General features: G+C 51.2%; 1 protein-coding gene across 12 annotated transcripts in view; it reads left to right on the top strand.

Annotated features, from left to right (window-relative positions):
• The window catches only part of Apba2 (amyloid beta precursor protein binding family A member 2), a 252,008-nt gene extending 228,828 nt beyond the window's left edge, over positions 1-23,180 (top strand). For all 12 annotated transcript variants that reach the window (XM_021722842.3, XM_078051293.1, XM_078051291.1 and 9 more), the window contains 7 exons: positions 1,797-1,883; positions 6,264-6,449; positions 10,250-10,429; positions 11,528-11,740; positions 13,231-13,350; positions 18,865-19,005; positions 21,779-23,180. In XM_021722842.3, coding sequence (XP_021578517.2) covers positions 1,797-1,883; positions 6,264-6,449; positions 10,250-10,429; positions 11,528-11,740; positions 13,231-13,350; positions 18,865-19,005; positions 21,779-21,850 — 999 coding nt within the window. In that variant the 3' untranslated portion in view covers positions 21,851-23,180. The remainder of the gene's footprint in view (positions 1-1,796; positions 1,884-6,263; positions 6,450-10,249; positions 10,430-11,527; positions 11,741-13,230; positions 13,351-18,864; positions 19,006-21,778) is intronic.
• Positions 23,181-24,433: the final 1,253 nt, after the last annotated feature.

Raw genomic sequence — 24,433 nt, 5'->3', positions numbered from 1 at the left:
TGTACACAATTCCAGCACAATTTTTTATTTCTCTGATTGTACACGATGTAGTGTCAAACCATATGTGTAGTCATACGCGTACCTAAGGCAAGAATGTCCATCACATTCCACCATCTTTCCTACCCCCAGGCCACCTCCCCCAGGTTATTTTGGATTATGATGTGTTCTTCTTTGTAGGGCAGTGAGATGCTCAGGGTCATTGCTGAGGGCCCCTTTTCTGGTCTGTCCCCAGCTGATGAAACACCTGATAATGGCTGAACCCCATTTTTGGACATGCTGAATAGGCCCACCCTATTCTCTGGTGTCCCTCTGTAGGACTCCCTTTGTTCTTCACTAGGGTGCATGGTGGGTGATTGTCCTCTTCCCTGTTATTGCTAGGATTGTGGCTCTATCTATTTACCCACCGTGAGCCCCGTCTACTTCAGGTGTATCTCAAGCATCCGCTGTTGTCAGTAACAACAAGGACCACCTGCAGTTTTTCTGATTTACTTCTGGCTTTGACCTGCTCTTTGAGCAAGAAAGTTTTGAGTTACAATTAAAGAATATAACTCTTAGAACCCCATTGATTTTGAACATAACCCAATTTTTTTTAAAGAGAGAGAGAGTGAGAGAGAGAATGTTTTTTAATATTTATTTTTCAGTTTTCGGTGGACACATTCTTCATTTTTATTTATTTTTTTATGTGGTGCTGAGGATCCAATCCAGTGCCCCGTGCATGCCAGGCGAGTGCGTTACCACTTGAGCCACATCCCCAGCCCATAACCCAATTTTTTAAAACAGAAAAAGCTCCTCCATGGTCCTGGTGCTGGATTGTTTAGGACTCTGTTCTCTTTCTAATTAGTTAAAAGCAATATCATCCCGTGGTAGACTGAAAGCCCCACAGATCTTTACCCCTGAAAACTGAGCTAAAATACAAATTTATTATTATAATACATTATAATTCTGAGCTTCGTGACTCAGAATTCCTGAGGAACTGTCAGCAGGGAGATTATTGACTTGAGATTTTCTGGAGAATAATTAAGCCATAGTTTCTGCTGTTTGGAAGATCTGCCACGGTAAGCTCCTGAGTAACCGCACAGAATTATTCACCCCAGTGGGCAAACCAACAGGACCTATTTTTCATTGCCAGTGTGCAGTAGTAATTAGGACTCTCCCAGGTGTAAAAAACTAATGAAAGACTACCCTTCTTTGGGACAGACCTGAGTAGTTTACTCAGCTTCCACAACAGTCCGTGGAAACATGACTCACAGCTGAACCCTGAGCTTATTCCAGCACAGGTGACAAACCAGGGTCATTGGTGTGACAACTTCTCCCCACTTCTGCCACTGGAGGGCTGCACTGGGCCTATTCTTGGTCTCACTCCCCTAATGGTTTTCAGAGGGCAAGGTCAAGGGGGTCCAACTGGTTCTGGCTGGTGAAGTGAGAAGGAAGAGCTGATGTTTTAATCCAACTTCTTTGAAAATGTCTTCCCCATTTCCTGAGGAGAGTTGGAATCCCCAATCCAAGAAGTCACAGCCTGAGTTCAGTGAGCTCAGCAAGGGTCAGCAGTTTTCAACCTGCTTTCTGCACAGACCCCAGGTGTCCCTTTCCTATATGACCTTCCAAGAAGCCAGCTTTCTCCCTCTTCTCTGTGCCTTTTAAAAACTGCCTTAAAACTTAAAACTCTCACTTAGCTATGGATTCTTGGCCAAGGCATTGCGATTTCCTTCCACAGGATGCAGGGTAATTAATGAAATCACCAGGGCTCTGCTGGAATAATATTTCCAGTGGTAACATCATCCACTGTCCTTTCTTAGAATTCCGAGGGGGATGCGCAGACACTGACGGAAGTGGACCTCTTCATCTCCACACAGAGGATTAAAGTTTTAAATGCTGACACACAGGTGAGTGTTTGAAAGACAGTGTCTAAAAATCACATAAACCATCTCCAGAGTTCACACCTTGGGGACTCCAGGGAACAAAGTCCAAGTGTAGAAGTACTGTCCCCAGGTGCACGAGGGATCAGGTGACGATGATCTTACCTGACTTTTTGGATAACATTGGAAGCGCAAAATGGTGATTTTTCTAAGGATACCATGCTTTCCATTTTTATTATCTGATGTTCTATGAGAAAGTGTGTTCTAATTTTGTTTTTCCCTCCCTCTTTTTTTACTCTGAACTCTGGGATTCTTTTTTTTTTTTTTTAATTTGCATTATCATTTCAGCATCTTCCTTCCAGTTGTTGAACACTTCCACACTTTCTGAGACAAAGACGTTCTCACTTTACCTTATGCCTTCCTGCTCCAGACCTGGAATCAGTCATTTCTTCGCGGCACCATGGCTCCTCTTAATGAATAATGACATATAGGAAAAAGCCCTGGGTATTGGCTGTGCTCATTGTTTCTAGGGTGTCATTGCTCCTGGGGCCTGGCAATGCACAAATCCAGATGGTATATATGTTTTTAAAAGCCATGGGTTTATACTTATGTCTCCTATTGGCAGCATAGAATGCTTACCATCCCCAATTTCATATATACCCTTGTTCCCACAGCAGAGACCCTGGTTCCCAATGTCAGTGTGTTTTTCTCATTTGTTTTCTGTGTTCATCAGCTTTCCATTACTGTAACAAAATAGCTGACATAATCAACTTGGAAAGATTAAAGTCTCACAGTTTTGGAGGTTTCAGTCTATAGTCAGTTGGCCTCATTGCTGCTAGGCTTGTGGCAAGGTAGCAAATCATTGTGGGAACATGTGGTGGAGGAAGCTGCTTACTTCATAGAAGTCAGGAAACAATGAAGGAGGCAGAGGAGGAGCCAGGGCCCCAATATCTCCTCAAGGGAACACCCCAATGACCTAACTTCCTCCCACTAGGCCCCACCTCCAGGGTTCCATCACCCTCCCAAGAGTGCTATGGGCTAGAGAATAATGGGCCTTTAGGGAAAATTCCAAACTATTAATACTATCTACTACTATCTATACCAGCCTGCTGAAATGAACAAAGATAAGCTTGGTAGGTAGCAGATGAGCTATGTGTCACTTCCTGAGGGGTTAAGAGGCCAGGAGTGGGTGGGAAAACCAGCTGGGAGCCCTGAGTTCCTCCCCTGATTCCCCATTCATGGGGTTCCTAGAATTTGGGGGCAGAGGAAGCAGCAGGGCATATCTTGGAGCTGAAATAACCCCTTTATATGACTCATGCTGAGGCTCACTCCTAACCCGAGCATCATGTTGCCTTGCCCAGCTACTGAGGCCCTTGGCAGGTCCCAGGGTGGATAATGGACTCAACTTCCTCCTCTCATGTCTGTCTCCATGTCTAGGCCTGTGCTTTGTCCCACTGATCTTTGTGTCCCCACCCCCATCTCCCTTCTGAAGAGTCTTACAAGTGATCAGAACTTGATGAGCAACTTTGATTCTGACAGGAGCCAGGCATCTGGTTTGTGAGGCTTCAGAATTGGACTTTGTTTCCTCATCCTTTGTGGACACAGTCTGAATTCACTCCCCCCTCAAACCTCTCCATCCTCTTTCATCTACCCACCAATGTTGGGGATCCCCAAGACCACCCTAAGTAGAGTCTCTAAGAAGACTCAAGGATTTTGGCCTATTGATGTATCCATTCACCAAGTGGATACAGAGCAATATCAGTGTATTAGTCAGCTTTACATCTCTGTGACAAAATACCTGAGATAATCAACTTGCAAAGAGGAAGAGTTTATTTTGGCTCATAGTTTCAAAAGTTTCAGTCCAAAGTGAGTTGGCCTCATTGCCTTTGGACCTGTAGTGAGGTAGCACATCATGGTGGGAGCATAAGGTAGAGGAAATTGCTCACTACATAAGAGTCAGGGAGTGAAGAGAGAAACAGGAAAGGACCAGGATCCCAACATTTCCTCCAAGGGCACACACCCTATAACCTAACTTTCCTCCCACTGGGCCCCGTGTCTTAAGGTTTCGCCACGTCTCCATGTACCATGGGCTAGGGACCAGATCTCCAACACATGGGCTTTTGGAAGGCATTCCACACCCAAACTATAACACTCAGCAAAGGGAAAGGTGTGGGGATGAAGTCTAGAAGACACCTGGATTGTGTTTCCAGAATCTTCTCCCTGTGGAGTCCCATGAGACATACTAAATTCCCCCAGCAATGATTGTGAAGTTTTATCTACCAGGGAAGCTCACAAAGACTCAGAACCCAAGGTCTTTATTAGGGGAAGGTCATACAGGCATGCTCTGCCCAGCATGTAGCAAAATTCTAGACTCCCAGGAAAAGCAGAGATATTCATCTTAGGATATGTTGTTTGTGCAGTTCAGGCTGAATGAGTCCTCCTAATCAGTTAAGGGTGGTGGCAAATCCACTGAAATCCAGGTTCCCAAATGCCACCTGAAGGCGGACCTTACAGGCAGGCAGGCCTTGATCAGCAGACAGCTGTCTCACCTGCTGTGGTGATTCTTCTCTGCACTCCACTCTCTTGCTCATATTCCTGGGCCACACCCCAGGGTAGGAGGATGGGCCATTGGTGGTTTGAGAACTTGTTCCAAGTCACTGTTTAGGATGAACTGGAAGAGTGGCTTGAACAAGAAATTGGTTTGACTAAAATATAAAAAATGTTGACTGAAGGACTGGAGAGGTGGGAACAGGTGAGAGACTGTGCAGTTGGAAGTGGCCAGAAAGAGCAGGAGAGAGAATGGCCACCGTGTTGGTAGGCAGCCTCTGTCTGAGGAAGACATCTCTGCTATTGATAGGAAATTGGATAGTGGTCAGAAATCAGGAGACGCTGAAGAACTACTCTCACTCTTCCCTTTTCCAGGGTCCCTCCCTTGTGTCTTGTCATCATGAACCCCCAGTAGCATGGGCCAGAAAACAAATCACCCTCTTACACAAATGTGCGCGATCATCACTGCAAGACATGATTCTGTGGGGAAGAACAGGGCACCAGAGGTCACAGAGACACCCGATTTCCTTTTGTGAAAGGAAAGCAAAGGCACAAAAGACCTACTGATTAGCTTTTCAGAGCCTTTGTGTGCATCCTTGTTAGGGAGGATTCACAGGCAAGAAGCTTGGTGGAGGTTCCTGCCAGATGACAAAAGCCATCAATAGTAGTGGACCAGGGGCCTGGGACTCCAAGTCAGCTATGGAAACCCATAGATGGGAGGCAGACATGCTGCCTCAGTGTCTCCTGACTTGGGCCAGGCTGCTTGTGCTCCCTGGGAAGAACTTGTCTAGTGGACAACATTGACCTTCCTGCCTTGCTTCTCTGGGCCGGGCCACTTTTGAGCCTGCACAAGGCCACGTGCCTTGCAGGGAAGGTCCTTCTCCAGAGCCACAGATGTCCTCTAATCCTAATGAGGATAGGGTGCCCCATCTCATGCCTACCTGGGTGCAGGCAGAGCCAAATGTTGGTTACTTTGATTACAAATCAGCATCCTAAAATGCCCTGTTGTCTCCACCCCCCTCACCCCTGCTCCCCAGGGCATTTGCAATTACTGGAGATGTTTTTGGTTTTCTCCCTCAAGAAGGGGAGTTACTATTGCATCTAGGGGTAGAGAGAGGCCAGGGATGCTCCGAATATCCTCCAAGACAGCCCTGTGCAATAATGAGTGGCTTGTCCATCTGTTGAAGGGCACCTAGATTCGCTCCACAGTTTAGCTATTGTGAATTGAGCTTCTATAAACATTGATGTGGCTGTGTCCCTGTAGTATGCTGATTTTAAATTCTTTGGATATGTACTGAGGAGTAGGATAACTGGGTCAAATGGTGGATCCATTCCAAGGGTTTGGGAATCTCCATACTGCTTTCCAGAGTAACTGCACCATTTGCAGTCCCACTAGCAATGTATGAGTGTGCCTTTTCCCCCACATCCTCGCCAACATTTCTTATTGCTTGTATTCTTGATAATTGTCTTTCTGACTGAAGTGAGCTGAAGTCTCAGTTGTGTTTTAATTTATAATGTTCTAATTGCTAAATATATCGAACATTTTTTCGTATACTTGACTTTCTTATGTACATATATGAATATACCACAGTGAATCTCACCATTGTGTACATCCACAAGACTGGGGTCCTAATTAGACTAAGATATATTCCGTGCTTGTATAATTATATCAAAATGGACTCTACTGTCATGTATAACTAAAAAGAACCAATTAAAAAAAAAAAAAAAGAATGACCCAGCAGTACCAGCAGCAACATTCACCCAGCAGTGAATGTCAATAAGGTCAAGGTTGAGAAACGCCCGATTAAAGTGATTTTCACTGGCTTGTCCTCACTGGGGCCTTCTTTTCCCTCCCGACAGGAAACCATGATGGACCATGCCTTGCGTACCATCTCCTACATTGCTGACATCGGGAACATCGTAGTGCTGATGGCCAGACGCCGCATGCCCCGGTCAGCCTCTCAAGATTGCATTGAGACCACACCTGGGGCCCAGGAGGGGAAGAAGCAGTATAAAATGATCTGCCACGTGTTTGAGTCAGAAGACGTAAGTAAACACAGAGTGGGAAAGGCCTTTCCCCCGACAGCCCTGTGCCTCATGGTGCCCCATGATCCCAGGCACCACCTAGCAAGGGGAAGCCCTGTGTGCCATGTGAACATTTCCAGTGGCATTAGTGGTACATTTTTTTTCACATTCTTCAAGTTTGTGAAGATAGAGAAGATAGTTTTATTTCACTTCATGAAAGAGGTTCTTCGGGAGCTGTTTATAAATCTGATCTTAGTTAAAGGTACCAAGGGAGCTATCCGTTTGAAGAAATCATTTATAAAACCTCTCCCCTCCTAAAATAAAGTTATTGTTTGCCTAAATATTCTGTGGATGAAATACACATTTTTGCCTGCCAGGGTTGTATATCTGCATCTGAAGTTGAGCTCTGCCTTTGTACTTGTCATTTCACTGCATAACAGGTTAAAAAATAATTTTGAAGCTCAAAATACCATAGATCTCGCCAAGAGGCCATAAAGTGGCATGTGCTTATAGCCCCAGCTACTCAGGGAGCTGAAGTGGCAGGATGGCTTGAGCCCAGAAGTTCAGGACCAGCCTAGGCATCAGAGGAAGATAGTCTTGGAAAACAACAACAACAAAAGATCTGGGCAGGGCGGTGGACACTTGTAATCCCAGCTACTCAGGAGGCTGAGGCAGGAGGATTCAAGTTCAAGGCCAGCCTGGGCAACTTAACAAGATCCTTTCTCCAAATAGAATTTTTAAAAGGCCAAGGATATGCCTTTGTGGCAGAGTGCGTGCTTAGCTAGCATACAAAAGGCCCTGGATTCAATTCTGATACCACAGAAAGGTAGGGGTGGGGGGAACTCAGGAGAGAGTGAACGTAATCTCTTAACAGACTTCTCTGCAGATTGATATCCTCAGGGACCACCAAGAAGGCTTTTTGCTGAGCCATTCCTGTTGGTATTTTCAGAGTGGAATTTTTGAACATGATCTATTCTCCATGGACCCATTCTACCCTGTGAAGACAGGTCATTTCAAGCTTTGTTAGTAGTGACCCCATTTAGGCAGCAGTAAGTGCTGAAGTGCAAGGCATTCTTGTTCACATGAGGACTTGAAGGAGTTCTGGGGTTGAGAGCCATAAAAAGGGTCTCAATATTTTCATGATTATGAAATATAGCATAAAAACTGTATTTGAAGAGAGGATGCAAACTTATGGGTAGGGGCAGTCATCTTTTTCCCAAGAAGTTGTCAACGTAAAACGCTTGGAAGCAGCTGCAAATTTATAGGGTGCAGACATTATTTCAGTACAGACCTACTTAAGCACATATATATACTTTTCACTATTATGTAGAGGTCTGCGGACACCTGGATGAGCATTTCTCAGTGAGTGGGGACTTGGGGATATCTTAGAGACCTGGCAGGGGTATAGAGCATCAAATAATGGTGTATGCAAGAAGCAGGCCAATGGCAGAGGGCTAATGGCCAGCTAGTGAGAAAATCAAGGAGCAGGGAGCAGCAAGAGTTTCCATGGCACAACCAGTACGGACGGTTGAAGGTTAAAGTCAGGAGCTGCCCACTGTAGGCACACAACAGGACACAGGGCTATCACAGTGGGAAGGGCCAATGAATGGGTCCTTGAAAAAATGAGGAAAGGACCTGCCCAGGTAGAGCATGCGGAGTTTCAGAGATGTGGTCCAGATGGCTACTCGGTCTTGATTTCTTCCCCGTAGGAGGGAGCCCAGCTGCTCTGAGACTGAGGCAACGGTAGATGAAGCTGCACACATGAAAGTGCTAGGAAAACATGGTGCTGGGCACAGCATCCTCTTCCTCCCTGTCTTCTCAAGTACACGCAACCCACGTGTAGGGCCACCTCTGAGCAACAGCCTGCCTGCTGCCCAGGCCCTGGCTGAGAGCCCTTGAAACCTGGCCTCCTGCTGGGTCCAGGGCAGGACTCCTAGCTTCACAGCGGTGAACATCCTCAGGCCTGGCTGTAAGCTGGGCCAAGCAAGGAGCCACTTGTCTAAGGGTGCTGGAGCTGGGCCTCAGCCAGCCAGAGAGGGCCCTCTGAGCTGGCCTCTGCCCAGGTAGAAGGGAAGCCAGGACACAGGCTGAAGGGGGAACTGGGAGGCAGGCAGCCAGCAGGACTCCGCAGGTTCCTGGATTGTGCCCAGAGGAATACCCATCCTCAGGGTGCCTGGCTGTCTTTTTTCTCCCCCAGAGGGGCCATGGAGTTAGGATGAGGATCAAAATATTGTCTAAGGAAAGGAGCTTTGGGGGTTAGGAGCATGGTCCCCCGAGATCCCAAGATGGGAATCCAGGGGCAGCAGGCAGCCTGAGCTCAGCCTTTGGTCTAGTGATCAAGAAATCTGATGCTGTCCGACTGCTCTTCCAGCCAGATGACCTCCTTCAGGTGGAGACAGAACCAGGTGCTGAGGGGTGGGACAACCCTGAGATCCCAGTCGGTACAGGGCACTGCTGCTCCAGGACCCCATGTCCACCGCACTCAGCTTTTCCCCTAGGCCCCTCCCTCCCTTGGACTGGTGTCCGCTGCCCTTTCAGGAGCCCAATCTCTGCGCCGCGCCTGTCCAGTCCGACAGCGCCACCTGGTGGTACCCAAGCAACCACATCAGCCCGCCACCAACACGTTGGTCATGAGAACAAGGGAGACAGTGGATGTGTCCTTCCTATAAATGGTTTAGAGCCTAATCAGCGCGGGTAGTTCAACCTAGAATCAGTGCCTATTTAAGGAAAGGCCCAGATGCTCTGCAAATATGATCTGGCCCAGTGCGCCTTCCTATATGCATATTCATTGCAGCACTTAAATCATGCATTGTGCAGTAAGAAAGGAATTTAGGCCAATTCCTTCCTTTTCACCTTTGAGCCAATTTGCTGGGGGCACCTTGATAGCAAATGGGAGGAAGGTGGGGAGCATGGGAAAACCTGAGCTGGGCTCATGTCGCCCAGGGCTTGGAGCAGGAGAAGATACTGCTGTGTGCTGAGATGTCACTCAAAGTTCCACTGGTATCCCAGGGCTACCCTGCTGTCATGAGCTTGCTATGCCTAGTCCAGGAGCTGGGAATCTTTAGCTCTCGCTTCCCATCATCCTGTCTGCACACCAGCAGGGGGCAGAAAAGGCCCCATCCTAAAGTGTCAGTGTCCAAGGCCTCTGTATTGTCAGAGTCAGTAACATCCACAGAAATGGTTCAGTTGAAGGAACAAGAAAAGATCTGCTCCATAGGGCCTGCACTGATGTGCCGAGGTGTCAGGCCTCTCATGGGCCACAGCCTTGCTTATGAGAGCAACAGAATACTCACAGCTGGCCCCCACCCAGCTGGTACTAGGTTCTGTAGCTCAGGAGAAATAGACGTGGAAGGAACAATTAACCATGTCTGTGATGCTCCCTGGAAAGCATGCTTCAAATCTATTTTTGGAGTAAGATGGGTAAAAAGAAAATACAGTACAGTTACCAATTAAAGCAATCAAATATGACATTTAGCAAATACGTCACCATTTTCTCTGAGTTTATTTTGAAATCATGGCTTGTCCTGGAATGTCTAGGACATAAAGGAGCTCAGGAAGGTATAGTCAGGACCAGGCCCTGATGGTACAAGACAAGCAAATTGGTTTACCTGTGGTGGCCCATGGTGAGATATCAGAAGAAGACAGCTGTCACCTGCCAAGGGCCCAGGGTTACTCTCTTGTTCTTTTAAGCCCAAGCAAGGGTCCCTTTGGAGGTTTCTGGACACCCTCTGCACCCACAGCTGCTGTAGCCCCTCCACCAGGGACCCTGTGAAACCTGTATTTTCAAACTTGTGTCTAGTGGGCTTGCTCCCTCCCCACAGGCCCAACTCATAGCCCAGTCCATTGGGCAGGCCTTCAGTGTGGCCTACCAGGAGTTTCTGCGGGCCAATGGCATCAACCCAGAAGACCTCAGCCAGAAGGAGTACAGCGACATCATCAACACCCAGGAGATGTACAACGATGACCTCATCCACTTCTCCAACTCCGAGAACTGCAAGGAGGTAGGCCCTCTACAGGCCACCGGAAGCCCATTCCACTGGCTTCTGCTCTCCAAGCCAAGTTCTTGAGGAACTCAGCCAGGCAGCCTTGCAACACCCCATGCTTCCCCACCTCAGCCTGCCAGGCTAGGGCGGGAGTGAGCCTTCATTGGTCTCTCAGATGCACATCACTGCCTCACAGCAGTGAGGGGGGCTGCCCAGCATGTACGTCTTGCCCCTGCCTTGAGCTGAGCTGGTGTGTGAAATGAGACGTTTCTAACAAAGAAGCTGATTACAATCGGTGTTAATGACCTTGAAAACGTGCCTTTTAATGCTGCTATGATCATCAACTGGCACTCAGCCCCCAGGAGATATTTCTGAAAAGCAAGTGGGAGGCATCTTTAAAAGAGGGAACTTGGGTGCTCTGGCAGGGGCAGTTTTGAAGTTGTCAGCGGAAGAGGCCTCAGCAAGTTCCCCTGGGGGTGGCCCCTACCATGACTGTTTCTAGAATAGATGAATTTATCTGCCTGTGAAAGAATGCTCCTGACCCGTTTGTTGAATGGATGAACAAACGATCCTGGCTCCTTACTGAATGAGTGAATGAGTAAACAATGATCCTGGATCCTGGTCAAGTGAATGAATCTGAGTAGATCTTGAATGAATGCTCTTGACTTTCTGTTGAATGAAGTGACAGGTCGTTTTCTGAGAGAGCCACTCTTGAGGCAGAGAAAAATAGACCTTCCTAGATAAGAGGAAAGCCTGGGAGCAGAGGATGGGCTCTCGATGCTGAGAACATGCCTCTGGCCTCTGTGGATTTGGGGGTGGGGAGCAGAAGCCAGGACATGGGAGTCCTGCTTGGGGTTGGGGGCTTCCATGCTGGGTAGAGGAGGAGGAGACGAACCCTGGGCTTCCAGGTTCCCTGAGTTGGTGGGCCCCAGAGGGTCTTGGGAGCCCAAGTTGGGAGAGGTCAGGGGACAAGGCAGACATCTCTTGGCTGAGAGGAACTGGCCAAGAAGCAAGTCAGGACCCACCAGACCTGGGTTAGGCCAGTCCTTCTGTAGGTGCTTGGCCCAGAACCTGGACCCCACTCTGGGCCCTCTCACCCTGTCCATTCCCTTGCAGCTTCAGCTGGAGAAGCACAAGGGTGAGATTCTGGGCGTGGTGGTCGTGGAGTCGGGCTGGGGCTCCATCCTGCCCACGGTGATCCTGGCGAACATGATGAATGGAGGCCCAGCAGCTCGTTCTGGGAAGCTGAGCATCGGGGACCAGATCATGTCCATCAATGGCACCAGCCTGGTGGGGCTGCCTCTCGCCACCTGCCAGGGCATCATCAAGGTGAGTGCATTGGGAACCTCTGCCCTACCTCATTTGACCCATGTCAGGGCACTGAAGCCCAGAGAGAACCACCTGGTGACTGGTCAGTGGCAGAGTGAAAGTTTGAAGCCAAGACTATACCCCATGATTAACATCAGAAGTACTCAGGCAGCCCTGGGAAGGCGCTGGGGGAAGGTTCCTATGCCGGTAGCCCAGGGCTGAATCACGTTGACCTGAGGCAAGGGGCTGAGGACCTGTGGGCAGAGGATGCCAAACTCACTTGGGTTGACCTGGTACTTTCCCAGGTTAGCACTGAAAATCCCACTTCTGGAAACCCCCTTGGTCCTGGTGGACTGGAAGAGTGGATCAGCCATGTGGATCGTGTGCCAGAAAGGCCATTCTGACCATATGACCCATGGGCTTGTAGTTTTGGGAAACATGACCTGTCCCCAAGAGGATCAGGCAGAGGGGACTTACAAGCAAGTGGATGGAGGGCCTTTACACTTGGCTGCCTCAGGAGGGGCAGACTCCATACAGCAGCCTGTTGGTGGCAGCTCCTGTGACCCATAAGTGGCCTCACCCCTATCCCTCTGTGGTCCTGGTGCTGGAAGAAGCCCCTTTTGTCCTGAGAGATGAAAGGCACCCCAAAACCAGAGTATTCTGCAAATGGGCTTTTGGAGCTGACCCAGTGGAGCCTCTGCCCAGTGGGAAATGAATATGGGGAGACCCTGCAGCTCTGGGGGCTATGTGTGCATGAGGGCTGTCCCCACCTCCAGGCAGGCTAAAACTAGAGCCATATGAAGGGCTGGGGCCCTCCCCTGCCTCTGGACTTCTGCCCGACCCCAGGACTGCAGTCTGGCGGGGGCTCACTGATAATCATGTCCTCCCTGGGGCCTGAGGTGACTCTAGCCCACCTCGATGCAGCACCCAAAGCCTGCGGTATTCTGGATGCTGAGTCTCATTGAGCTGTCGCTCTTGGCACTGTGCATTGTTGGAGGATGTTTGGTTTGAAGAAGTATCCCCCACATCCTTCCAAAGAGGAAGTTCTCCTTCTGCCTTCAGCATGTCGGCAGCCCCTCCTGTGAGCACCCTGAGGGTGACCCTGATGCTCAACCCATTGGTTCTCAGTGGCTCTCAGAGCCTGGCTTCTGACTCCTGAAATGGCTCGTGTATGCACAGGTCAGAGACAGCCCCAGCCTATGGTGGGCCACCCTATACACTGCCACCCGGGATGCCCAGCTACTGTCCTGAGAATCAGGATAAGGTTCATTCCCTGTGTAGAGGAGACACTGAGGTTGAAATGTGACTCCCTGAGGAAACGAGGGAATGACTGAGTGACCTGTGTTTATGGAGCACAATGAGGCTGACAGCTCACCGAGGCCGAGAAGTGTTTTCTCATGAGCACACCCTCCCCGGGCCCGGGGCATGTTCCCACCTTTCTGCCCAAAGTGATATCTAAGACAGAGTGATATCTAAGACCCTCCTGTGACTCTTGTGCCCATGCTCTTCAGGGCCTGAAGAACCAGACCCAGGTGAAGCTCAACATCGTCAGCTGCCCCCCAGTCACCACGGTCCTCATCAAGCGGCCAGACCTCAAGTACCAGCTGGGCTTCAGTGTGCAGAATGGAATCGTGAGTCCACTTCCCCACCCTGGGCTGCCTTCGCCACATGTGGGGACGGGGCGTCAGGAGCTGGGGGATGGTAGCTCTTGTCTGGGTGGAAGGCCATTGGGCACAGCTTCCATGAGCCAAGCCACATGGGGAAGGAATTTTCAGTGGATCCCTGGGTGCTGGCCCAGCTAGAAAAGGAGGCCAGGAAAGGAGTGGTCCCTAAGCCCTGCCTGCGCACGCATGTCCCAGTGATGGCTAAACTGAGCAAATGTCTGCTTAGGAAGGGAGGGTAGCAGACTTTGCTAGCAAACCGTAGCTTGAATACACACAATTAATAGTGACATCAGACTCACCATGCTCCACAAATGCATGATCACTCATTGGTTCACCCCTTTCTTCCTTGTTCATTTACTCATTCAGTGATTCAGGAGACATTTGTGAAATATCTTCCCCAACTCAGGCTCCATGTCAGACACTAAAGAGGCAGGAGGGCTGCCTGGAGGAGGTGTTCCTGGGCTTGAGTGAATACTGGGCTAGCCAAAAAACCTGTGCCTGCTCCCCAGGCCAAAGTTCTTCAGTTAGAAGTTTCCCACTTTCTCTTTGACCTAAGTTTGGTTGGCATGAGTTTTTTTTTTCCTTGGTGTTTTCTTTCTGCAAAGTGGCCACTAAATGAGTATAGAAGAAGTAGGGGGACCAGTGATACCCAAATCATTTAAAACAGCCCTGAGCGTTAGAGAGCTGAGGAGAGATGGTAAGGAGGAAGTGGTGTCAGGGCGAGTGGGGAGGATGTGTGTGCTCACCAATAGCACCGAGGAAAGACACGAGGAGAACATTCTAGAAAAACAACTACAAATGAGAGAAAACTTTTCTTACTCTGAGTAGGTAGGGAGTCCCCTGGCCTCCACATCTGCAAGCTTTGTGGAGGCTACGCTGAGCCTGAGACTTGTCCCGGGACGTCAGATCGAGGTCCACGGCTGTTGGGGTCACACAGCCGGTAATGATGTGCAGAACAGAGGTCCAGAAGCGGGAGCCAAGAGACGAGGAGGATTGGGGCCCTGGTTGGTGCCTTGTGAGGCTAAGTTAAGGCAAGAGGAAAAGAAAGGTAGCGCTGTGGCCAGCCTCAGGACAGAGCCGTGAGCCTCAGTCAGGGACAGCCAGGTAGGGCCGGGTGACCATGACAGGCTACAGGCTCTCTCCCACCCACCTTCCCGGGGAGGTGCTGGAGTCCCGCAGCAGCTTCCCCACTGGGAGGAAGGGGGAGTGTGAGGAGGCATTCGGGAGACCTGATGGTACTGGCTTCTCTGGTTCAAATCCCTTGCCCCCGGGTCAGAATGCGACCAATGGCTCAGAGACTGTGGCCTCCGCTTCCTGCCCACCAGTCAGTGCCTGGCCTGGCACCTGGGGCTCCTGCTGCCCGCCTCCCCTGGCCCTGCAGCCACGACTCTCTTCCCTGGGCCCTCGAACCCACTCTCACCCTTCCCAGGCCCCCAGCCCCAAGTGCTCACTCTGCCTGGCCAGGGATGGCCAGGGGCCAAGGGGATAGTGGGAGATGGCTGGACAGTGAGTAGGAGTCCCCAGCCTCCACAGTGCCTGGCGAGGCAGTGACTGGGCAGGGTGACTCACTGTGGTTTCTGCCCGATTACTGCAGAAACACTCCCTGGGGCAGGTGGCTGGGCTTCGTATTCAGGTGAGCAGAGACGAACTGTGTCCCAGCTCTAGGGCAGCTAAGTAGGACTGGGTGTGGCAGGGGAGGAGAGAGAGAGAGGCCCCTGGACACCCGTCCCCCGCTCTACCTCCCTTTTCTTTAAACCTCAGCTCTTCTAGGGCATCTATTTTTCTTTCTTTTTTTAATAATAATGGTAAATACAAGCAACATAAAACTTACCATCTTAGCCATCTTTAGGAATATGGCTTAGAAGTATTACGTACATTCACACGGCTGTACAACCAGTCTCCAGGACTTGTGTCATCTTGCAAAACTGACACTCTGTCCCCATGAAACAATGGGACCTCCCCATTTCCCCTCCCATGATATTTTCTGTCTATAAACTGGAGTACTCTGGGTACCTCATTATAAGTGGAATCGTGACATATTTGTCCTTCTGTGACTGCCTTGTTTTACTTAGCATAACGTCCTTGAGGTTTATCCCATAAACAAGTATCAGAATTCCCTTCCTTTTTACAGCTGAATAATATTCCACTGTATGGATGTACTACATTTTACTTATCCATCCATCCCTCCATGGACACTTGGGTCACTCCCACCTCTTGGTGCCTGTGAACCGTGCTGTGGGCACATGGGTGTGCAGCTCATCTTTTCTCCCATCCATCTAGTCTCAGCATCTCAGTCTCTCCAGTCCACTTGTCTGGGGTCAGTTCCAGGAACCAGGAAATGGAACCCCCCACCATGGACAAGCATATTGAGGGCATCCTTGGGGCAACCGGTGTTTGGGAGGGTCCAGTTAAAGAATGGCATCATCTGTCACCATTTCACAGAAGAGGACCTAGGAACGGGGAGGTAAAGTAACTTGCCCCAGGCCTCCCAGCCGGGAAGTGGCAGAGCAGGGACAAAGGGAACACGCCCGTTGCCTCTCTGCATGGTGTCAGGGTGTCAGCGGAGGGTGCATGTGTGGATTGGGAGCACCGTGCCCAGTGCAGGACTCCTATGCTTACATCTAGGGCCCAGGGTTTTAAAAAGCAGGCATCAGAGATGCCCACGAGGCCCATGATCAAGGCTTCAGTTCCGGTCCTTGAGCTAGTCCACCCTCCTGCTGGGCCCACCGGGAGCCTAGCGCCCACTGGCTGCTGTGCTCCATGGAGTCAGGGGTCCCCTGTGTCTCCTGGAAAAGTTTGCCCACATCCGAGCTGGTTTTGCATAAGCACCTTTTCCATTTGCAGCCTCATTACTCCTGAAGTAACAAAGCATTAGCAGCAAACCCCTGATGATCCAATTAATGCTCTTTCCAAATGGATCCGCCTCTCTCTTCCCACAATATCTTCCAAGAAATCAAGAAGCCTCCAGCTGGGAGACCATCTTCTTCTCCCAAAGTGCACAACATGAAGTTAGAATATGCCACAGTCCCAGTCTCTGCAGGGCAAGCCTGGGTCGGCAAGACCTCTGCCTCATGCATGTTCCCCCACCCCGCACCTCCTGCTCCCCTTCCTCACCCCCGGATTCTGACGGCTTGTGTGTCGGGGTCAGAGTGTGTTCTGCCAGCAGCACCCCTCCTAAGGCACAAACCCATTTTCACCCTCTTTGTCTTCTTTTCCCCTTTGGTCCTCTTTTCTCGAGTCTCCATGAATACATAGACAGCCACCACCAGGGACTCAGTCAAAATAGCCCTTTCTAAGGAATGCCCTCTTCTGGCCAGGCCAGAGGAGTGACACCGGTGATCCCGAATCACCTCCTTCTGGATCGTCAAAGAACTAGTCAGTTTTGACACAAAATACACTAAGTCATTGGGGGGGAAAAAGAATAAAATCATCTCTTAATGCTTGTGTAGGGTCTGTGGGCCATCAGGTAAGCAAAATTCCATCGGACACCACAGTTCTCCACTTTTCTAGACAACCATGGCCACAAACACAGCCTCCCGCATTCCACCCACACCCCTGTTCCCTGGAGGATCCCACTCTGGCCCAAGAGCCTGGGTTCCCCCAGGTAGTAATTAGTCTCTGCCACAGGAGTCCAGGTGGCTAGGTGGCAGCAGCCTTGGGCTGCAGTATCGGTCTGCACCTGTGTCTCCAGCCAGCACAGAATGTCTTCCTCCAGAAATGGAGAAGTCCTGAGTGCAGGGAGGGACAGGCTGCAGGAACCCTATAGGATCCTCACACATGGACTCCCTTTGGAAAGACCTGTGTTGGTGACCAGGCAGAACTCACAAAATAAATGGCAAACAGGAAGCACATGGGGGCCACTAGGGCCAGCCTGTGGGCAGTGGACGTTTAAGCCTACATCATTCTTAAAGAGATGCACTTCCAGGTGCTGAGGGAGAAGGGGCAAGGATAAGCTGGTGGAGGCGCTCAGATCAGGAATTAGATGGGGGAGGCCACACCAGCCAGCGCTCTGACACAGGTGGGGCTTTCCCCAAACTCCCAAGTCTCTGGGGCAAGCAGGGAGTGATTCACTTCCGGGCACCAAGAGCCATAAGGTACAAGCTTTCCATGGGTTGAAAGGGCCCCGCCTTCCTGCCTGAGATCTCCCGGCATCCACACCAGCATCTCCTGTGGACAGCTGACCCTTGACCTTTTAGGCTGTTCTCCCTCTGGTGTTCCAGAAGCACCTTGCTTGGCCTGAGTCATGGTTTCCTGCCTTTTAAATATGAGGACCTGTCAAAAGTCATAAAAACACCAATGAGATGGTAGCTGGGCTGTTAGGGTTCCCAGAGAGAGGAAACTGAAGGACAGAAAGCCATGATGAATTCATCGAGGCTCTCAGATGATGTCATGTGTGTCCCTAGGCAAGGGAGGACAAGTCATGCCTGCCTGGACCTCTCGCACTTGCCTCTGGGCCCGACCTTCCTCATCTGCAAACACAGAGTTCTGTGCAGTGATGCCAACACAGTGCTGGGCACGGGGCTGGACACTGTCCCTGTGTGGCCCATGTTGCCAAGGGGCTTCTGAGGGCTCACTCATGCTGGCTGAGGTGTCTGGGATTGGGGCAGGGGCAGGGGGTGGACATGAGAGACCACCAAGTGTCCTGTGGCTGCTCTCAGGATGCCTCTGCCCCAATGAGGCTGCTGCCTACCCATCACTCTGCCTGGCTATCAGCGGATTAAGATCCCTGGCCCCTGGGAGCAGCTGGCAGTGGAGGGAGGCTGGGCCACTTTCTGCTCCCTGCCCCACCTCACCGCATCTCGAGCTGGGTCCCAGGACTTCAACCTCTCCTCCTGCTGCGGCACCTTCATCTCCATGCCTTTCATGGGTTCCTCAGGGTGTTGCCCCCTGGTCCTTCCCATCCTCCCTTCTCTAATGAGTCTACAGGCCCCACCCTCCAGGGGCTGTTCTCCCTCTGGTGTTCCACGAACGCTCATCTTTCTGATGCCTGGATTTTTAATGAAGACAAACTTACAGCCTTCACTGTCCGTTTCCTAAACTCCAGTTGTCAACTTGCGAGTTTATCTCCTCTGTCCTCAGGAGGTGGGGATGGGATTGCCTTCCCCTGAACGATGGCTAGGGTGCAGCTGGCAGAGAATCATCCAGAACCTGTACCGACTGTGCACAACACTGTCCCCCCCACCCTCTGCCAACACCAGGAGCAAAGGTCACAGATTCCACCGTGGGAGGATTGAAGACCTGGATGGTCCCCCACTCACACCACAGCTTTGACTCTCTCTCTTTTTTCTCTCTCTCTCTCTCTTTTAACATTCCAAATCATAAATGTCCCTTCATGAGTCAGGGAATTACATGTAGAAGTATCTGTCAAGGAAGGCTGTTCTCTCTGCATGAGTACTTTCTGTTTTCCCATCTTTTGGGACATGGTGGAGCCCCTGGGGATGTGGTGGGAATGTGCATGCTGACCCAACCGTGTCTACTCAGATCTGCAGCCTCATGAGAGGGGGCATCGCCGAACGAGGTGGCGTCCGTGTTGGCCACCGCATCATCGAGATCAATGGGCAGAGTGTGGTGGCCACAGCCCATGAGAAGATAGTCCAGGCTCTGTCCAACTCTGTTGGGGAGGTAAGACTATGCCCATCTCCCCTCCATCCCTTGTCATTTTCTTGTGGCCAGCGTCTAGGGGTATCTTGGCCCCTACTTCTTCCATGACCAACATTTAACCCCATGGGCTACACGAGGGGATACATGATGTGCTTGGGAAAGCCACTGGTCCCCACCCAGGGAAGTCTACCCTTCTTGGGACAAGGAGACCCTACTGGGACCTTGGACATACCTCTGTGTGCTGGCTCATGTGTGCTGCCCACCTTGACCTCTGAGAGACACCACCTCTCCAGGGGCCACTGGGCATCTGTTGGGCAGGCCAGACTGGCTTCTACCCTACCAGTGCCTGTCACAAGGATGAGCAGAATGGCAGGCAGTGCCTGGCCCGTCCCTCCTGGCTCCATTGAACAAAGCAGCTGAATGTCTCTCAACAGACAGGAGGGCAAAGGCTGGGGATGGAGCTCCTTTGCACAGTTTCTGGAACTGAATCCTTCACGTGCCATTTGGAACCCCTCTCCTCTGCTGGGCCAGCCCTCCAGGGCCTGAGGCTCGGATCACTGTGGCATTGGGTTTGCCTCCTGCCTGCTGCCTGCCCTTGCTCTCGGAGCAAGACTCAGCCCTTTCCTTCCTGTCGACTTGGAACCTATTCCTGGTCTAGTTCTTTCTGGTGTCATTTCCATGGCATCAGGAGGATGGTCCAGGGTACCAGGGGAAGGGCACAGATGTCCCAAGAGGCTCACAAGTGGGCACGAGCAGGAGGCCAGCGTGGGAGATGCCGCAGCACATGGGGAGCAGGCCTTCCTGTTGTGGTGTGGTACAGGGGTGTGCATGAATGTGGGCGCGTGTGTATGTGTGAGGTGTGTGAAGGTGCACGTGACGGTGTGTGTGTGAATGCAGATGAGTGGGTGTGTATAAACGAGTGTATATGAGAGTGTGGGTGTGTGGGTAGGGGTATTAGTGTACCTGGGAGTGGGTGAGTGTGGGTGTGTTTTTGTGAGGGTCTCTGTGAGTTTGGGTGTTCACATGTGTGAGTATAGGAGTGTGAGTGGGCCTGTGAAGGCAGTCATTGAAGAAGGGTGACAGTCTCTTTGGGAGAGGCATAGGTGATGGCCCAAAGAGTAAGGCCGAGGAGAGCTGGAGAGATAAGTGGGGAGGGGGCCCAGGCAGAGTTTGGGTTGCACACTGAGGGTCCGGCCAGGCTCTGGGTGGTGTGTGGTGCTCCCCCCGGTGGCCACGTGAGGCAGAGGGCCTGGACTCCATTTTAGAGTGTGGGTGGGGAGGTGAGCTATCTCCAGGTCACCCCTCAGATCCCATCTCCTGGGCCACATCAGGACACTCAGTATTTTGTGAAACTTCTGAGGCCGAGGGAGGAGGCACATTCCCCCCGCCCCGAATGGTGGTGGCGATGGCTGACTCTATGAAGAAAGAGAGGGGCTGGGGAGCTGCCATTAACTTCCCTTTACAAATGGCTTCCAAGAAAGGAAAATCCAATTTTCCTAAGTAGGCGCTTGGAAATGGCTGCCCACACGGGAGCCATCAGCCTCACACCCACAGAGAAATCAATCCAGAGGAGAAGCCAGGCTGGGAGCGGGGAGAAATGATTCCCACTCCTCAGACCCCAGATGGATTGATTTCAAAGAGGCAGGAGAACGGGCTGTGAGGTGCTGGAGTCCCATCAGCCCCCCGCCGGCCGCAGACCTGCTGGCTGAGCTGGGAGATGAAAGCGCTTGCCTGCGTTTTCCATCGTGCCCAAGCACGTTTGGAAAATTAGTCACTGAAAAACAAGATTGAAGTTTGGATGAGCCTTGGGGGGGGGGTTCAGACTGAAGAATTGCCCAGAATGAAACTTCTGATGGAAAAAGCCTTCCTGGGGTGACGGAAGAGCCAGCATCTGAACAGATCAAACAAATGGTGAAGGGGCAAAGGTGGGAAAATCTTATCTGCAAGTTTTACCTATTTGCATTGGACAGACCAGGGCCCGAGCCTGTTTGCCTGAAGAAGGCCAGACCTGGGTGGGATCGGCGGCTAACTCCTGGTAGCCTCATCCCTGGGCACTGGGCATGGGCAGAGGCCAGCAGCACCCAGGCCAGCTAGATATTTCAGAAACAACACCCACCCATAGAGGCAGTGGGCAAGGCAGACCCTCCGGCCGGAGCACAGCACTCTGCCGGGCTGGGAAGGGCTGGAGCTCACCTTTTCTTTGCTTCCAGTGGCTTGGTGTTTGCCCCCCAAGACATGCCTTCCGTCCAGTGTCCTCAAGGATGTTGGGGTTGGTGTCCCTGGGGATCAGCCTCATGCCTTCCTTGTTTTATGCCCATCCTGTTTAGAGCCAGGTAGCGGGGGAGGTCAGGCACTGAGGGTTATTCCCTAAGGGATTCTGAAAGGATGATGGTCTGAGGGCAGCCCGCTCCTCAGTGAGCCCGTCCCCAGCCCTCCAGAACACCGGCCTAGTGGGCAGGGCTCTCTCGGTCTCCCCCTCACTGAAGCACAGTGCACGCCCCACGGTTCCTGGGGATGCTGCAGCCTTCCCTCACCCGAGGAGGCGAATTGCAGACACCCTTAAAAGTCCAGTTTTCCACCCTCCTGATGTCAGCATGACTGTGTGCAGACAGGGATGGGGAACCCGGGTCTGTCTGCACAGCATGTCCTTCTTCCTTCACTCGGAGGCACTGGCATTCTCAACAGGAGGCTCTTGGGAGATGTTCACCTCTACTGTTGGTTCTCACTTAACTGCATCGAGGGGAGCACCTGTGGGGAGTGGGTGAGCCGCTCATTCTCCTGTCTCTGTTGACAGATTCACATGAAGACCATGCCTGCTGCCATGTTCAGGCTCCTCACGGGCCAGGAGACCCCGCTATACATCTAGGCCCACCCAGCCTTTGCCACGGAGCCGGGGTCGCCAGGCAGGCCCACCTGGACCCAGAAAAGCAGGAAGCCAGGACAAAGCCCTGCCCCTTGATCGCACAGCCCAGCCAAGAACACTGGCCCCGAAGGGTGTGCCCTTACCTCCTCCCGGTTGTTTTGATTTGATTTTTGTTTTGTTTTGTTTTTGTTTTTGTTTTTTTGTTTTTTGTTTTCTGCCAAAAGGGGTACATTTTTTTTTTTTTTTTTTATCAAAGGAGAGTCGCAGGAACAAACCTTTGTAAAACATTCAAGTATTTTGCCACATTCTGAACTGTTTTTCTCATTGTGACTGGCAGGGGTGTTCATGGGTACCTCTGTGTGGCATAGAGAGTGTGTGTCTTTCTTCCCTGAAGTTGTAGAACACAAAACATGGGGACCCACTCATGCCGCCATGAAGGGAGGCCTCTGAGGGACACAGCGCCTGCAAGGGGGCAAGCAGCCCTCTCCTGCCCCCCGGGTTGATGGGGGTGCCACTGGAGCCCCGAAGAGCCCGCACAGCTGACTCTGCTGCTGCTTCCACAGGAGCGTGGGCAGCCCGGCTCCCAGGATGTGACTTGCACTAAAAGTGTGGGAACATGTGATCGATTGTAAGTATTTACCAGGAAAGGAGATATTCCTGAGTTCAATAAAGGATGATGGTCACAACATCAAAAAACTCCATATTTATTTAGAAAATGTTACCATTTGGACTTTTATTTGGGCAAGCAGTTCTTCAGAAGTTTAGGGGTTTCCCATGTCTGGTGACCACACCTGCTTCTCCTGTCCCCCTCCCCCATTCCGAGTCATTGAGTCTCTGTGAACTTACCTGGGCACCCACCCTCCTGCCAGGTGGGAACACTCTCACCATCCTGCCAGGGACAAGGACAGCAGCACAGGCATCTGCCCCCTGTTTAAAACCTATCTACACAAACACATCCACACACGCTCCTCTCCAACAATCCAAACCCACCAGAAAACTCCACCTCTGCCCTTCCTGAGGCAACCAGCCAGGAGCGCTAATTACGTGGCAAGCAAGACGCCCCCCGCCATGAGCAGTATTAGAGCGTGTGTAGATGAAGGAACCCATCGTCCGGTTCGGTTCATTAGAGATCAATGTTAACTGACATCATTTTGTCTGGAAGTCTCTTTTTTTGGCCCAGGCCTTGAAGAATACACTGTGACTTAAGAAGCCTTACCACGCAGTAACTAAAGCTTTAGGATTACTGTATTTGAGGAGTAACCTGTGTGTTGCATGCAGCTGACCTTAGGAAGACTTCGCGCATCTCACTAATAAACCTGAAGTCATGATGGAAGCTCTTTGTGTGGCTGGTGTGTTCACTGAGCATCATAGGTCCAACCGGCCTCTGGTTCTCACTCTCTAGTGAGTGGCTCTGCAAGTCTGCCATATGGTGACAGCATCCCTTCCCAGTCTAGGGCCTTGGGAGCTCTTGGCCATGAGGTCAGAGGATGCATGCTAAGGTCACCAGATCTCGTGTGGGCCAAACCCTGGAGCACCTGGAAGTGTCAGCAGTCGTCACAGGTCACCAGGCTGCTCTGGGTTCTCTACCCACCTGCCCCAGGTGAGAGACATGGCCACAAGCTACTAACTGAATAAGAAAGAGATGGAGACTTGGGCTTCTTCGGATTTAAATATCAGTTGCCTCCAGGAGAGGTGTACACATATGTTCACGCACACGCGTGTGTATGGGTAAGATACAGAGTCGAAGCACCACTCCCAGCCCCCTCTTTTTACCTGTGAGGTCCTTTGCAGTTGTCTAGGGCACTAACAGGACTCAGGCAGTTCTTCTGTCACATTCTTTTCTCTGTGGTATGGCCCTGGTGTCACTTGGCATGGGGAGGCCACGGAGTGAACTTGGGCTTTAGTCAGAAAGTCCAGGGAGGGGACTCCAGCTCTGCTAGCCTGGGGACCTTGGCACACAGGACCCCTTCTCTCTGGCCTGCTCACAGCAGTGCATGCTCTGCTGATGGGAGCTACTCACCAAGCACCTTTGTGGCCTGGGGTTCTGGGGGAGAACAAGCGGTTTTTCTTACCAGGCCCCCTGAGGGATGCTAGCTAAGCACTCCGTTAAGCTCCTCCTTGGCCATCAGGGCATCTAAGAACAGTCTTTCAAAGTGAACTCTAGCTCCAGGCCTTCTTTCAGAAAGGATGCATGGTAGAGTCAAAGAAAAATGTTCAGTAGGAAACTCTGTTAGAAAGGGGAGGCAAAGAGTTGAAAGCTCTGTGCCAAGAAAAAGAAAAAAATGTTAGCAGGGATAGCACCACCTTGGGGAATGCAAAGAACCCTCATAACCTGAGGAGAAGCAGGGGAGGGATCGCAGCTCAGGCAGCCCAAGGGAATATTCCTGCAGTGCCCAGGACAAGGCGTGTGATGGGCTCCAGGGAGGAAGGCTATGGCTAGCAGATGACATGGTGGCATGACTCCCGCCAAAATGATACACAGTCAAAAAAAAAAAAAAAAGAAGAAGAAAAACGAAAAACTTTGAGCTGTGGCCCGTATTCTCCCAGGTGTTGCCTCCACGGAGCGGCAGGTGTGGGTCAGTGTGG

Source organism: Ictidomys tridecemlineatus, chromosome 5, assembly GCF_052094955.1.
Source record: "Ictidomys tridecemlineatus isolate mIctTri1 chromosome 5, mIctTri1.hap1, whole genome shotgun sequence".
Lineage (NCBI taxonomy): Eukaryota > Metazoa > Chordata > Mammalia > Rodentia > Sciuridae > Ictidomys > Ictidomys tridecemlineatus.
This window is presented reverse-complemented; position numbering and strand designations above follow the sequence as displayed.